This window comes from Rhincodon typus, chromosome 29 (assembly GCF_021869965.1).
Source record: "Rhincodon typus isolate 14 chromosome 29, sRhiTyp1.1, whole genome shotgun sequence".
Classification (NCBI taxonomy): Eukaryota; Metazoa; Chordata; class Chondrichthyes; order Orectolobiformes; family Rhincodontidae; genus Rhincodon; species Rhincodon typus.
The window spans coordinates 30,737,470-30,751,836 of NC_063360.1; the positions used below are offsets into that span (position 1 = coordinate 30,737,470).

Consider the following 14,367-nt stretch of genomic DNA (forward strand, 5'->3'; position numbering starts at 1 on the left):
ACTTGTGAGCAAGGGTCACATTTCCATCTATGATATTAATAAAGCAATGGGTGGGTGGTGTGAAATTTGGACTATCCCCCGCTGTCTGAATTTCCGTTACTCATAGTCAGACATAGAGATAATAAAATCTTTCCCACAGGCAAACATAAATTCTCACATATAGTGAAGCTTAGCCCACAGCTTTTACATAGCAGTCTGGGGTTTAGACCCATCTCTATGCAATAACTGTTTCACATCTTTGCAGTAAACTCTTCTTCCCCTTTAGTGACTGACGTTACATGAGTCTCTTGTTCAATGACTGAGACTGAAGGAACTTGATTTGACTGTGGTAAGCAATAATAATACAGGAATGTTAACCCTCAACTTGGTTCCTGTTTGCCTCCCATACTGACCTTCTATGGCTGCAGCCTTGTGAGTTCTGTGGGTGAACATTCCTCAGTCCTGGTGGTGTGAGACTGAGCTGTACAGATTGGAGAGGACTGACTGTGTGTCAAGCCCACAGATCCAAACTCCAAGTAGCTGGAGGGGTGCCGCAGCCAAGCCAGGAAATGTCAAGGCTCCTGCTACTGATTGCAATTCAGTTTCTCAGTAAGAGCCAGCATCTTCTGGAAGAGTATCACAGGGGAGAAGCAGAAACCTATTTTAAAATAATATTATCGAAGCATCGATCGCAACACTGAAAGACAGAACTGTTGCCTGCACCATTCATCATCAGAGGGAGAACATAGTCTTGTGCCCTTCCTTGTGACAGATTTGATGGTTGAGGGATGCAGGCTGGTGGGATGCATTAAATCAGGCAGGAAGGACAGGTAGGGACTCCACTGCCCTCCTATCTCCACCCTCATTCAGTCCATGATGGGAAGACTTTATATTTGGCCTGCTCTACCACCAAGTGACGCCCTCAAGTAGGCAATTAATGTTGAACTTATCCCCCAGCCCTGATACTAGTGGCGAGTAGCGTGCTTGCCTTTCACAGAGTGCTCCAAGTGGACGCTCTCTAATGATATTGTCTAATCTCAAATCTCTGGAAGTAAAATTGTAACTGCTCCCTCTGAAAGCTTGAAGAGCAATCGACCGCCTGAAATCTCACGAAAGTAGTGAACACTGAAAATGCACAGTATGCCAGTTAGGATCTACAAGACAGACATTTTTCCAGTGCCCTGTTATCTTCCATTCCATTGAAGGACACAGTAGAAACTGCACTCCTGCCTACATCTTTCATCACAGTTGAGTCCCACCCCTATGCAGTGTCATTTTAACTCTTATTTAAATTCCTGGCATTCTGCTGCATGCAAACATATTAATGTAGGGACAAGAAACAGGAGCTCTAATTCCACTAGAGGGGATTCCTGTAAAGATTGAATCACCATTGTGTTTATGTTCCTCTCCTCAAGCTTTCCCCCACTTCCCTGCACTACATTTTACTGTCTTTAAATCTGAAGCAAAAGTGCACCAATGTGCATCAGTGTCTGATGGTTCAAGCTTCATAATTCAACTTTAGGAATACACAAAGGAGAGAGAAAGAAGCTTCAGAATTGTTAAGATTTGGATTGTCAATCCTGACAGTACTCCTGCTGAGTCAATGATTGCCTACCCTATAGACAGCATGGAATTGGAAGGATAGTCCTTTCATGCTTGCTTTTGGGCAGCGTTTAGTGCAGGTTTGTTTATTGTTTTTTTTTCCCCTGACCTCAACAGTCAGGTTTCCATCTGGGCCAGGAATTTACAAGCAGGCGCAATTACAATGCACTTTTATTGGCCTTGTGAGTTTATGAACAACAGGGATAAAGAAAGCGTTCCTCACCAGGCAAACTCTGAAGAAGAAAATTGATGCACAGAGAGATCTGGGTGTTCAGGTCCATTGTACCCTGAAGATGGCAACGCAGGTCGATAGAGTGGTCAAGAAGGCATACGGCATGCTTTCATTCATCGGACGGGGTATTGAGTACAAGAGTTGGTAGGTCATGTTACTGTTGTATAGGACTTTGGTTCGACCACATTTGGAATACTGCGTACAGTTCTGGTCGCCACATTACCAAAAGGATGTGGATGCTTTGGAGAGGGTGCAGAGGAGATTCACCAGGATGTTGCCTGGTATGGAGGGCGCTAGCTATGAAGAGAGGTTGAGTAGATTAGGATTATTTACATTAAAAAGACAGAGGTTGAGGGCGGACCTGATTGAGGTCTACAAAATCATGAGAGGTATAGACATGGTGGATAGGAAGAAGCTATTTCCCAGAGTGGGGGATTCAATTACTAGGGGTCATGATTTCAAGATGAGAGGGGAAAAGTTTAAGGGAGATATGCGTGGAAAGTTCTTTATGCAGAGCGTTGTGGGTGCCTGGAACGCGTTGCCAGTGGAGGTCGTAGAGGCGAGCACGATAGCGTCATTTAAGATGTATCTAGACAGATACATGAATGGGCAGGGAGCAGAGGGACACAGATCCTTGGAAAATAGGTGACAGGTTTAGATAGAGGATCTGGATCGGCGCAGGCTTGGAGGGCCGAAGGGCCTGTTCCTGTGCTGTAATTTTCTTTGTTCTTTGTTCTAAAACAGAAGTTGCAGAGGCAGGGAGGGAGAAAGGCAAGGGAGTGGGGCTAGCAGCATCAGTCTTCCAGAGATCTGCCATGAACATAATGGGCCGATTAGCCTCCTTCTGTGCTGTTATTGTAACACAGTTCCGTTCTATAATTTTACATGACCAGTATTCATAAAAGGACAGCACACCCCAGTTTTACTTCAGCAGCCAGAAAATATTGCAATCCTAGCGAGCAATGCCTTGGGGAGATCCACAACTGCGTATGCATTTTTTAACATGTGCACGTCTGTAGTCCGGTTATTGTAAAACATTGAGAAAGCCCACCAGTCAATTCTTTGCAAGAAGTCTCACTTAATTTATCAACTGAATTCAATTGGTTCTCGTGGATTGCGAGAAGCTGTTCACGAAAATTAAATTGAATGAAAAGATTGCAAATTCACAACAACTTCATAATTCACATTTTTCTGGGTGCTTGGAACTGGCCAGCCTTGAATTCAAGGTTTGCAAACTGGAAGAGGCATTGTCTCCCATGCATCCAAGCTCACAATGTACCTGGGAGTTACAAAAGAGAAAAGAATCACTAAGAAAATTGTGATTCTAAATAAAACCTTGAAACAGATTTGGAACTTGTTTCAAACCCAAAAGTTTGGGAGAAAGTCATTTTTTTCCTACAATAAATATTTGCAACACATACCTCACTCTAATTGTTAAACTTCATGGAGCCTAATCTCTCATTACACATTGAAAAGTGCTCTAGGAATCTTGCTTAATGACACCTTATGAACAGAGGAACCTGACACTAATTTGCTCACTAGTTAAATGCTTGCAGAGAATTATCAATAACCAGTGACATTTTTAATAACATTTAACTTTTCCTGGATAATGAGATGAAGGTAAATGATTGAGTGATGCTTCACTGGATGAGGGGAGAACAGAGCTTATTAAGGCAGGAGACAAAAGACTGATTCTTTAATCAGCTCAACCAGGCATACTGGAGCTGGTTTAGATATAAACTATGGGCATTAGTGGACTGTTAAAACTACAGCTTGAATTGTCTGCATATCTTCCACCAGTTGCAAGTCCAAACATGAGTGTAAGGAGTTGGGAAATCCTTATTTGAGGGCAGTTTATACCTGCTGCCCATTTTCTCTTACTACTTCCGGTCAGAGTAGTGTTTGGCAGATGTAACACCCATGCCCAAATTTGGACAAGCGCTCTCCAAATAGTCATAAGTTATGAAACTGTGCCATATGACATAGAAGCACTTTCAAATATATATCCTGCACTTTTTTGAAACCTCATATGGAATCCACTTCCATTACTCTCCCAGGCAGTGCATTCTAAATCTCGAAGTAAAGATGTTTTGCCACATCTCACTCCTAGCTGTCTTGCTAACAACCTTGAAATTATGATCCCTAGTTAATGACATACCACTAGTGGAAAAGAATATCTTTCACGATCCTGTCAAAATTATTCATAATTTTGAACACTTCAATGAGGCCCCCTCTTAATCTTCTCTGCTCCAGGGATAATAAGCCCAATTTCTCTAATCTTTCCTAAATGTAAAACCCCTCATTCTTGGTATCGTTCTAGTGAGTCTCCTTTGCACTCTTTCCAGGGCTTTAACATCCTTCCTTAAATAAGGTGCCCAGAACTGAGCACAATACTGAACACATATGTGGTCTGACCAATGACTTGTTGATGTGCAGCATCACTTCCTTGCTTTTACACCCCATGTCTGTATTAAAAACCCAACGATTCTATTGGCTTTCTTAACAACTGTTTAAATTTGGTTGGCCACCCTCAGAGAATCATGCATTTGAATCTGGAGTTCCCTCTGCTCCTATACTCCCCTCAAACCTGTACCATTGAGCCTGTATTGTCTCCTTGTGTTTCTTTTGCCAAAATATGCTACCTCACATTTCTCTGCGTTGAATTTCATCTGCCAGCTGTATGCTCATTTGGCCAACTTGTCAATGCCCCTCTCAATTCGTTCACTGTCGTACTCACAATTCACTATTTTCCCGAGCTTAGCATCATCTGCAAATTTAGAGATTTTGCCTCAACACCCATCTCCAAATTGTTTAAATAAATCAGAAAAAGTAAGGGTCCCAACACTGATCCCTGGGGAAAACCACTTTCAACTTATCTCCAATCTGAGAAATGCCTAGCTATACCCACCCTCTGTTTCTGCCCTTTTAGCCACCTTCTAATCCATGCTGCCAAGGACCTGTAAATCCTAAACATTTCTAATTTGCTAACCAACCTGCCATGTGGCACTGTATCAAATGCTTTCTGAAAGCTCAATATACAACATCCACTGCCTGTGTTGCATCCACTCAGTAACGCTAAGCCAAAGGGGACCCTTGTACAGTGAGCTTTCATTCACCATTGCTATGGAGAGTGGAAGATGCTATGTGCTTTATATTTTAAAATCCAGAAGTGTTTGCTCATTTGCACACAATCAATACAATTCACCCGCCCAACACTCCCTGTAAACACTGTCCCAGATCCTCCACCCTCCAGATGGCTGGAGACCAGATGTAGCCCTCTGAAGCCCTGCCTCCACAGGAAGTTGAAATCTCCGATGGGCAATGCCCCAATGTGAATGCTGTCAATTCTCAGTTGGAATGGAGAGTTTGGAGTGATCTAATTAACTTATCACCCCACAAAATATTAGACAAATGAACACCATGCCTAAACCTGGGCTACTATACATACTCAAATCCTCAATGACATCCTTGATTCACCCCCAACCCACCATTAAATCCCCACCCTATCACTTCCCTGACTTCCCCCAACTCCCTACCCTATGCCTGCCCTGACCCTCTGAACGCACCATGAGTCTCCCAACTTCCCCCTAAACTTCCAACACCAACCGTGAGCCTCCAATCCCCACATTGAGTCCCCCACCCCTCCAACTCTCCCAAACTTTCAACCCCCACTGTGATCACATGATCCGCATCCTGATGCTCTGAACCCCTCTGACTCCTTAGTAACCCCACCTGACTACCACTCTGCCACCTTACCCACCAATGTAACTCAACCTCCTTCACTAACCCAGTGAGAAACAATTTCACAGAAGTATAACAGTGCAAAAGGAAGCCGTTTGACCCATTGTGCTCCACCAACTCTTCAAATAAGTATCGTTACCCAGTGCCAATCTCCTGCCTTTTCCCCACATCCTTGCACATTATTTCTATCCAACTAATCATCAAATGAGGCAGCCCATTCCATAGGAACATGGAGACAGGAGTAGGCCAATCAGCCCCTTGAGCCTGTTGTTTTGCTCAATGAGATCATGAGTGATCTGTGGCCTTACTGCATAGACCTGCCTTTGGCCCATAGTCTAACTACTAACCATATGAATAAGGTTTCCTCATGTCATAGTTTCTGCTTTTGCAAATCGATTCAAATCTATGCTGACTCATTCTTGTTCCTTTTACGAGTGGAACAGTTTAACCACTTAAATGTCCCAAAGCCTTTCACTGTACCGGTGAATGAAGACTGACCGAAGTATGGCAGCTAGTGACATAAACAGGCAACGTGACTCGCCTTCCCTCCAACAATCCTGCTCCATGTGGAAGGACTCTGAATGCAGACAGCTCTGCATTTCTGACGAGGTTGAGTTAGGGAGTCCCAGCCAGGAATGCGGAGCTCGGTAGTAAGTTTATTAAATAGCAGTGGAGTAGCAATTATAATTGTGGCAATCCAGCCATGATTTCCACGCCCTGGAAGAATGGCTCATTATAAAGACAAATGACTTATCCTCTTCAGCCATCAGTCACTCTCCATGAGAAAGATTTCAGGAATAAGGAAACTGTGCTGGCAGGCATTTCTTATACTTAAGGCCAGTGTTACAATTGAGTGGAATTTAGACAGACATTGGAATACTGCAAAGCAGGATTTGTTAACACTGCTAATGCAAGAATGGAAACATATTCATGGTACTGACCTCTTCAATATTGTCTTCTCTTTATCTGGGGTGCATCTGTTCTGAAGGTATGCAGTTCGGCTTTGATTGAGAACTGACCATAGATGCAGCTGAACAGTGCATGCATTACCCTTCCTGTGGCATTTCTTTCTTTGTTCTTTTGTTAGATGTGGGCATCTTTGCCAAGGTTAACATTTGTTGCCCATCCATAACTGCCCCTGAACTGCTCGGCCATTTCAGAGGGAGTTAAAGTTCAGCCACATTGCTGTGAGTTACATGAAGGTCAGGCTGGGTTACAATGGTAGATTTCAGCCAGGAAAGGAGATTTTCCTGAAAAGCTAAATGAGCCAGCCAGAAACATTAAAAAATGTTTTTTTAAAACATTAATTGATTATAGTCAATGTACTGAGAATCCTATTCAATTTCAGATTTTATTTGTAGAAATTAATTTCCACCTGCTGCCATGGTGGGATTTGAGCACATGCTTCCAGAGCATTTTACTGGGATGTGTAGGATAATTAGCCTAGTGACATTACTACTATCCCACCAGTTCTCAGACCCAGAATAACTAGGGTGAGGGGTGTGTTGGTCCTATCTAAATGAGTAGGCTTGGAGGTAGTTCAAATGTTGAGCCTCATTATCTGGTAAGCTGTAGTCGCTGACTGGGTACCACTGACTGGGTGTCACTGACTGGGTATCACTGACTGGGTATCACTGACTGGGTCTCACTGACCGGGTATCACTGACCGGGTATCACTGACGGGGTATCACTGACTGGGTATCGCTGACCGGGTATCACTGACATGGTCTCACTGACTGGGTACCACTGACTGGGTATCACTGACTGGGTATCACTGACTGGGTGTCCCTGATGGGGTATCACTGGGTATCACTGACTGGGTATCACTGGGTATCACTGACTGGGTGTCACTGGCTGGGTGTCACTGACTGGGTATCACCGGGTATCACTGACTGGGTATCACTGGGAATCACTGACTGGGTGTCACTGGCTGGGTGTCACTGACCGGGTCTCACCGACCGGGTATCACTGACCGGGTCTCACTGACCGGGTCTCACTAACTGGGTGTCACTGACTGGGTGTCACTGACTGGGTATCACTGACTGGGTGTCACTGGGTATCACTGACTGGGTGTCACTGGGTGTCACTGACCGGGTATCACTGACTGAGTGTCACTGACTGGGTGTCACTGGGTATCACTGACTGGGTGTCACTGACTGGGTGTCACTGACTGGGTATCACTGACCGGGTATCACTGACTGGGTATCACTGACTGGGTCTCACTGACTGGGTGTCACTGGGTATCACTGACTGGGTATCACTGACTGGGTCTCACTGACTGGGTGTCACTGACCGGGTGTCACTGACTGGGTCTCACTGACTGGGTGTCACTGACTGGGTATCACTGACTGGGTCTCACTGACCGGGTGTCACTGACTGGGTCTCACTGACTGGGTCTCACTGACTGGGTATCACTGACTGGGTGTCACTGGGTCTCACTGACCGGGTCTCACTGACCGGGTATCACTGACTGGGTATCACTGACTGGGTGTCACTGACTGGGTATCACTGACTGGGTATCGCTAACTGGGTGTTTCCGAGCAGCTCACTAGCAAGGAGCCGCAGTGGTCACTGAGCTGATGGCAGCGCCCACTCTGATAGGTTGTTTGAAGGGCAGAAGGAAAGTGATTGGTTTGGGGAGGGGGTTACGGCAATCAGTAGAGAGAGGGTAGCTGGAATCAGACAAGGGAAGTGGGGGGCGCATGCTCATAAGTGGAAGGGGGAGGAAGCAATGTGGTTGAATGTGGAGTCAGAAGGAGAGCCCCTTTTTCTTTAGGTCTCAGCCTCTGGTGGTCCCTTCGAGGGGCCTGGGTTTGCCTGAATGCAGCATCAACCAATGACAAGGAAGACAGTCTTTTGAATAGGGCCCTTCTTTGCATTTGCAAGACTCGCAGAGCCCACATGAGCATCCCACTGCATCTCGAGGCACAATTGAGAGCACTGTTTGAAAGCCTGCACCTTCTGACTTGGAGGCCGTACCAGTAGTGTTGGGTACTGAGAGCATGCACTGTCAGTCAGGCACCCTTGATCTGTCTTCAAAGTTCCCTCAGTGCACAGCAGGTGCTGTCTGGCTCGTTCCCAGTGCTTAGCCCAACACTGTAACGGGTGTAATCAGAATTCCAAAATCCCGCTGAAATTCCCTGTCGGTGATGGGCAAGGAGGGGCAAGCTGCTGGAGTAGGCACCTTGGAATGCCCCTCACTTTTATCGCGGAGATTTCAGAGAGTTGATGCAATAAAGAAAACAAAATGAGTCTATTTGCTGCTGTCAGTCCCGGTACTTCAGATCCACTGTTTCTATTTCATATCATCGTCACTGGGGACAGGACTTTATTTTATAAGTGCCAAGTGTAGTCTTTCCTTATAGCGCTACATCATTCACAGTGCGAGGCAACTGATCATGTGAAGAAGTTGAGGTCAAGAGTCTTTTGTAACCATTCAGCCCCAAATGCCAGTGCTGTGTCTCTCAGGGATCGATCCCTTTGTTCGATTCCTAGCCAAACCATTGTTCTGTTCTGTCTTTAAACGTCTTCCCCTTTATCTATCCCCTTAATTCTGCTTCCTCTGTTATTGAATATTCTACTTCCTGACAATATAGTTCATGAGCAAAGAAACATTCTCGGAACCTCTCCATATTTTTTCAGAGTTAACCTTAACTTGAAGCATTCCACCTCATTGGCTAGTGGAAATACTTTTACCCAATTGACTTTTATCAAAATCTCTCATATTTTTAACCCCTATATCAAATTGTCACGTAATCTTCTTTGTTCCAATAAAAACAGTTCAGTTTCTCCACATTCTCCTTTCCCCTAAATGCTGTTGTGTGTTTTAGGGAATCTGTTCTGCACCTTCTGCATGGCCTTGGCATCCTTCATAAGGTGAGGCTTCTGGCTCCTGGTCACATGTCTCAGGGACCTTTCTTCAACTGTGGGTGTAGTCAGCAAGTGTTAGCTCTTCAGCCGTGCGAGGCATTGCATGTGATCATCAGCTATTCTCTCTCCCTCTCTCTCTCACACACACACACACACACACACACACACACGGTACCCTGGGTACATAGCTTGGCAGAAAATATCTCCACTCCCCTCAACTTCAGCAATTGAGACTTCCAATTTTCTGCATGTGCTCGGCCGCCCAGCCTAGAGTCGCGCAGAGATGGCATCGATCTGTGTATGTATATGCTAGACATGGCTGAAAATTGGCTGGACCAACTTTAGCATCTCCCTGGCTGAGAGGAGCTAACTCCATATAGGCTGGAGATGGAATCTACAATTCTAGTCCTAGACTTGTCTGACAGCTGTATTTTGTTTCTGAACTGATTGATAAGGGGATCAGCAGTCAGGTTAATATGGCCGACTGATCATTTGCTGCCTGATTCACTTTAACTTGTGATAGGCTTCCACCCTCACCTGATTCTGAGTCTACAGAGGGGACCAATGTGAGTCAAACTAATCGCCCTGTTTTGTGGTTGGCACACGTTGGTAGGGGGAAATTAACTTTGCATCTTCACGTAGCCTGCGCATGCTTATAATCACAGAATTGTCACAGTGTGGAAGAAGTCCATTCAGCCCATTGTGCCTGCATCAATACTATTACTGAGTGCCAATCTCCTGCCTTTTCCCTATTTCCCTGTGAACGATTTCTATCCAAATAATCATCAAATGCCATCTTGAATACCTTAATTGAACCTGTCCCCACCAGAGTTCCAGGCAGTGCATTTCATACTACTAACCACTACTCACTGTGTGAGAATTTTTTTCACACATCACCCTTTCTTCGTTTGTACATCACCTTTCATTCTGTTTTTTCTTTAATGAGTGGGAACAGCTTCTCCCTGTCTACTCTATCCAGCCTGTATAAGATTTGAAAACCTTAATCTAATCTCCTCTCAGCCTTTTTCTCTCCAAAGAGAACAGTCCCTCCTTCCTCAATCTGTCCTCATAATATTGACACTGAAAGCCCAAAATGGGCAGCATTTCACCTCACGCACCATAGTGAATATGGAACAAATAATAATTGTTGTTTAATTTCAGATCTGCACATAAAATAAGCCCATGCTAAAAGATTACACTTGGACTTTCCCACTTACAGAACTGAAGGCAGTTTCTTAATGGATTGGCCTATAATGAGAGATTGAGTAGACCGGACCTACATTCCCTAGAGGTTTGAAGAATCAGAGATGATCTAATTGAAATACATCAAATTCTTCAGAGCCTTGAAAAGATAGATGCTGAGGGGATATTACCCCTGACTTAGGAATACAGGACACAGAGGTCATTACCTCACGACCATGGGTTAGCAATTTAGGGGTGAGATACCGAGAGCCTTTCTTCGCTCAAAGTGTTCGAATTCTCAACCTCAGATAGATACGATAGATTTGATACTAAGGGTGTTCAGGTATAGGATATAGTGCAGGAAGCTGAAAATGGATGATGTGATCTTAGTATGGCAGGCTCGAAGGGCCAAGCGTCTTTCTTCACCTGCTAAGGTTGTACGGCATTACTTTCTGAGCACAGCATCATCACTTGGGACAACAAGCAAACAACACTCCAGAGCGGTCAATCCTTGGGGGTGGGGTCACAAATCTCCAGACTCTAGTCTTTCTACTCTACCTTTCAAACAGAATGCAGCTGAAGGAAGTGATGCCTTTACAGCCTGAGCTACAGGGCCAGCAGCCACTGTGTTTCAAAGTAGTTCATTGCATGTGAAGGACAAAGAGATGTGATTAAATCATTGTCGTATCAAGTTTTTTTCTTTAATTCACTCTGTTACGTTATTAGATTTTTCAGGGTTCATGAAGAAAATGAAAAGCGCTGAAAATGATGACTTTTGGTTCTTTGTTTTGCAGATGATTCTATATATGAATCGCCCGAACCGTATCACAATAACAATGGGATCACGACCTTTAGGATTTCTTGGTTCATTGTAGCAGCAGCTCTCCTCCTGTTGTTTCTCACATCATAGCACACAGACAAGAAGAGAATGAAAGAAATGATTTCTACGTAAGTGACTGAAACCAAAATGGTGGCGGCAGTGGAATTGACACGGTTCACGCGGAAGAGACTCCATTTTCTGAGAAACTTTGCCGTCAACACAAATTATTCGAGGGACAGACCTGCTCCATTACTGCTTTCTGAGACTGGGAACTCTCATTTTCTTGTGAAGCACTGCCTTGGGCCCACTTGGGTTTGATATAAAGTACCCAAAATATAGCAACAAGTATCTCCACGGAAGCCTGCAGACGCAACCTTTCTCAAATGGAATCTATGTTGGTGCAACCCTTCATTCCATTGATAAGCCAAGACTCAAGTAGGATGAAGCCTAGATGACTTCTGGGAATTTCAGTCATCCACGCCCCACCCTTCAACATCCCCTTTAACAGCAACCTCTTCACACCATTCGCTACGTAGGCAGCCACAAATTTACACCATTCTTTGCTTGTTCCTGCTTTCAGTTTTCTTTTTGTTCTGAAAATGAATTGAATTTAGGAGGAGGTTCAGTTGAATGGAAGTTTCAGAGGGGGCAGGAGGTTGGGGTTAGCAGTTCAAGCTGTCACTTTTGTCGTTTTAGTCAGAGGGGGTAGGGTGCAACGGGGGTGGGAAAAGCTGTAGCATTTTCGCTGCAGGTTATAGTGTGATTGCTATGGTGCAATGGATAGTCTCATGCGCTAATCTGGCAATAGCTTCCTGCTGGTGTAAATATAGGGACCACTGCTCTCCTGTAAGCCCCAAACACACAGTCATCTGACATATCATAACCCAGAAGTCGAGATCAGTGATAGCAACATTTCTCTGTCCACGGATCCACTTAAAATAAGCAGCTTCACATCATCTGTGTTTAAATGGTGAACAGGCAGAATTGTCCTGTGAATGCTTTAAGCAACTGCCTGCCAGTAAGGTTGCCAACCCTGGTTGGATATATTCCTGCAGGTTCCAACGCATGTCCTCCCTCCTGCAAAGTCAGATAGCTTTCCTGGCAATTCCATCTCCAATATTTTTATAGTTGCTAAAACAAAAACCACAATCATTCATGATACCCCGATTGATTTAACCTCATGGTTGTTCACTGCAGAGATTAACCAATTCCATGGACTCCAGGACAGCCCTGGAGGATTGGTGACCCTAACTGCTGCTTTCGCATCGAACAATTACTGAGTGGATAGTTGTAGAATATTAATACCTGTACAATGCCTCAGAATTGGAGGAAGGACTTAATTCTGCAGAGCTAAAGTGGCACTGAACACCTCAAAGGCATTTAACCTGGCACAAGTCTTTTTAAGAAAAGTCACCTTTGAAGTTAAAAGATGGATAGACTGGCTGTAATATATATATATAATATATATACACACACATATACGTTATACACACACACATACATATGTGTGTGTGTATATATATATATTATGTATATATATTTTAAAATCTGCGCTGTTTGCTTTACAACATGAGATGAGTGTTTTGCCTTACAGGCAAAGACGGTGAAATTCTCGAAAGCTCTGAAGTTTCAGTGATCAGTATAGAGCGTTTTGCTTCTGGTCATGAATGACTCAGAGAGACAAATCTTTTGTGAGGTACATAGCAGGCTAGAGGCTTCCTTGGGGCTGGGAAATGTGGCATCCAGCAAGTTGAAGTTATCAGAAAGTTGCGACAAGCAATTCCCTTTCAGATACTGCATCTATTTCCTCATCACCTTGGTGTATTTAAAGCTTAGAGACTACTGAATGACTTGCTGTGGCAATTCTGCTTCTGCCACGCAACGGGATATTTCTTCTAACTTGGATTGAGAATACTTTGTCTGTGTCTGTGTATATGTGTATATAACAAATATATACACCCGCTATATGTATATATATTATATATACCTGTATATAATATACATATAGAATATATACATAGGTCAGTGTTGGCACTCACATTTTCCCCTCACTCACACTGCCACACACAAACTCTCAACCTTGTGACCCCCACCCCATAGCAATCTTCTGGTACAATGCAGCTGAAATTAACTCCTGTGTTGAAGCACTGCACATAAAACCAAATAGACCCTGACCTTTGTGAGAGGGCAGGGCTCTCAGGGCAGAGAGAATCTGAGGGTATTCTGTAGGAATATATGTTTTAGGACTTAGCTTGAGTTAGAAAGGTATTATTTTGAGTTACGTGTATCCGCCGACCAACCGCAGTGAGTGTTTCACCCTTGTATTGTTAGCTTTTTTTTCTGTTTCTATTAATAGAAGATTGTAGATCTTATAATTTAGTTGTCTATTTCAAATCTGTTTCACAAAAGTTGAAAATCCAGCTTGGTATCGAGTCTCTATGGAAAGGAAGAACTACTTGCATTTACACAGCGGCTTTCATAACCACAGAACATTCCAAAGTACTTTACATTCAATGAAGTACTTTTAAAGTGTGACCACTGTTTCAATATAGGAAACACAATGGCTAATTCACACACAGCTAGCTGCCACAAACAGCAATGTGGTTATAACCAAATCCTCTGTTCTAATGATGTTGGCTGAGAGATAAATATTTGTCAGGACTGCAGAGAGGATTCTTCTAGCCATCTTCAAAGTAGTGCCATGCAATCTTTCCCGTCTGTCCAGCAGAACAGATGGGGCATCAATTAATATCTTATCCTAAAGAGGCACCTTTGACAGTGCAGCAGTCCCTCAATACTGCTTCTGGAGTATCAGCTTAAATCCTAAAGTGAGTTTCGACCCTACAACCTTCTGATGCAAAGAGATTTGTAAGTAATTTAGCTACAGCTGACATAGTTAAGAGTGGAGATAGTAGGAACTGCAGATGCTGGAGAATCCGAG

At 43.9% G+C, this 14,367-nt stretch overlaps 1 protein-coding gene across 1 annotated transcript in view; it reads left to right on the top strand.

The window, feature by feature from the left end:
- The window catches only part of LOC109920234 (ephrin-A2-like), a 347,797-nt gene extending 336,258 nt beyond the window's left edge, over positions 1–11,539 (top strand). The window contains exon 4 of the mRNA XM_048614246.1: positions 11,401–11,539. Coding sequence (XP_048470203.1) covers positions 11,401–11,516 — 116 coding nt within the window. The 3' untranslated portion in view covers positions 11,517–11,539. The remainder of the gene's footprint in view (positions 1–11,400) is intronic.
- The last annotated feature ends 2,828 nt before the right edge of the window (positions 11,540–14,367 follow it).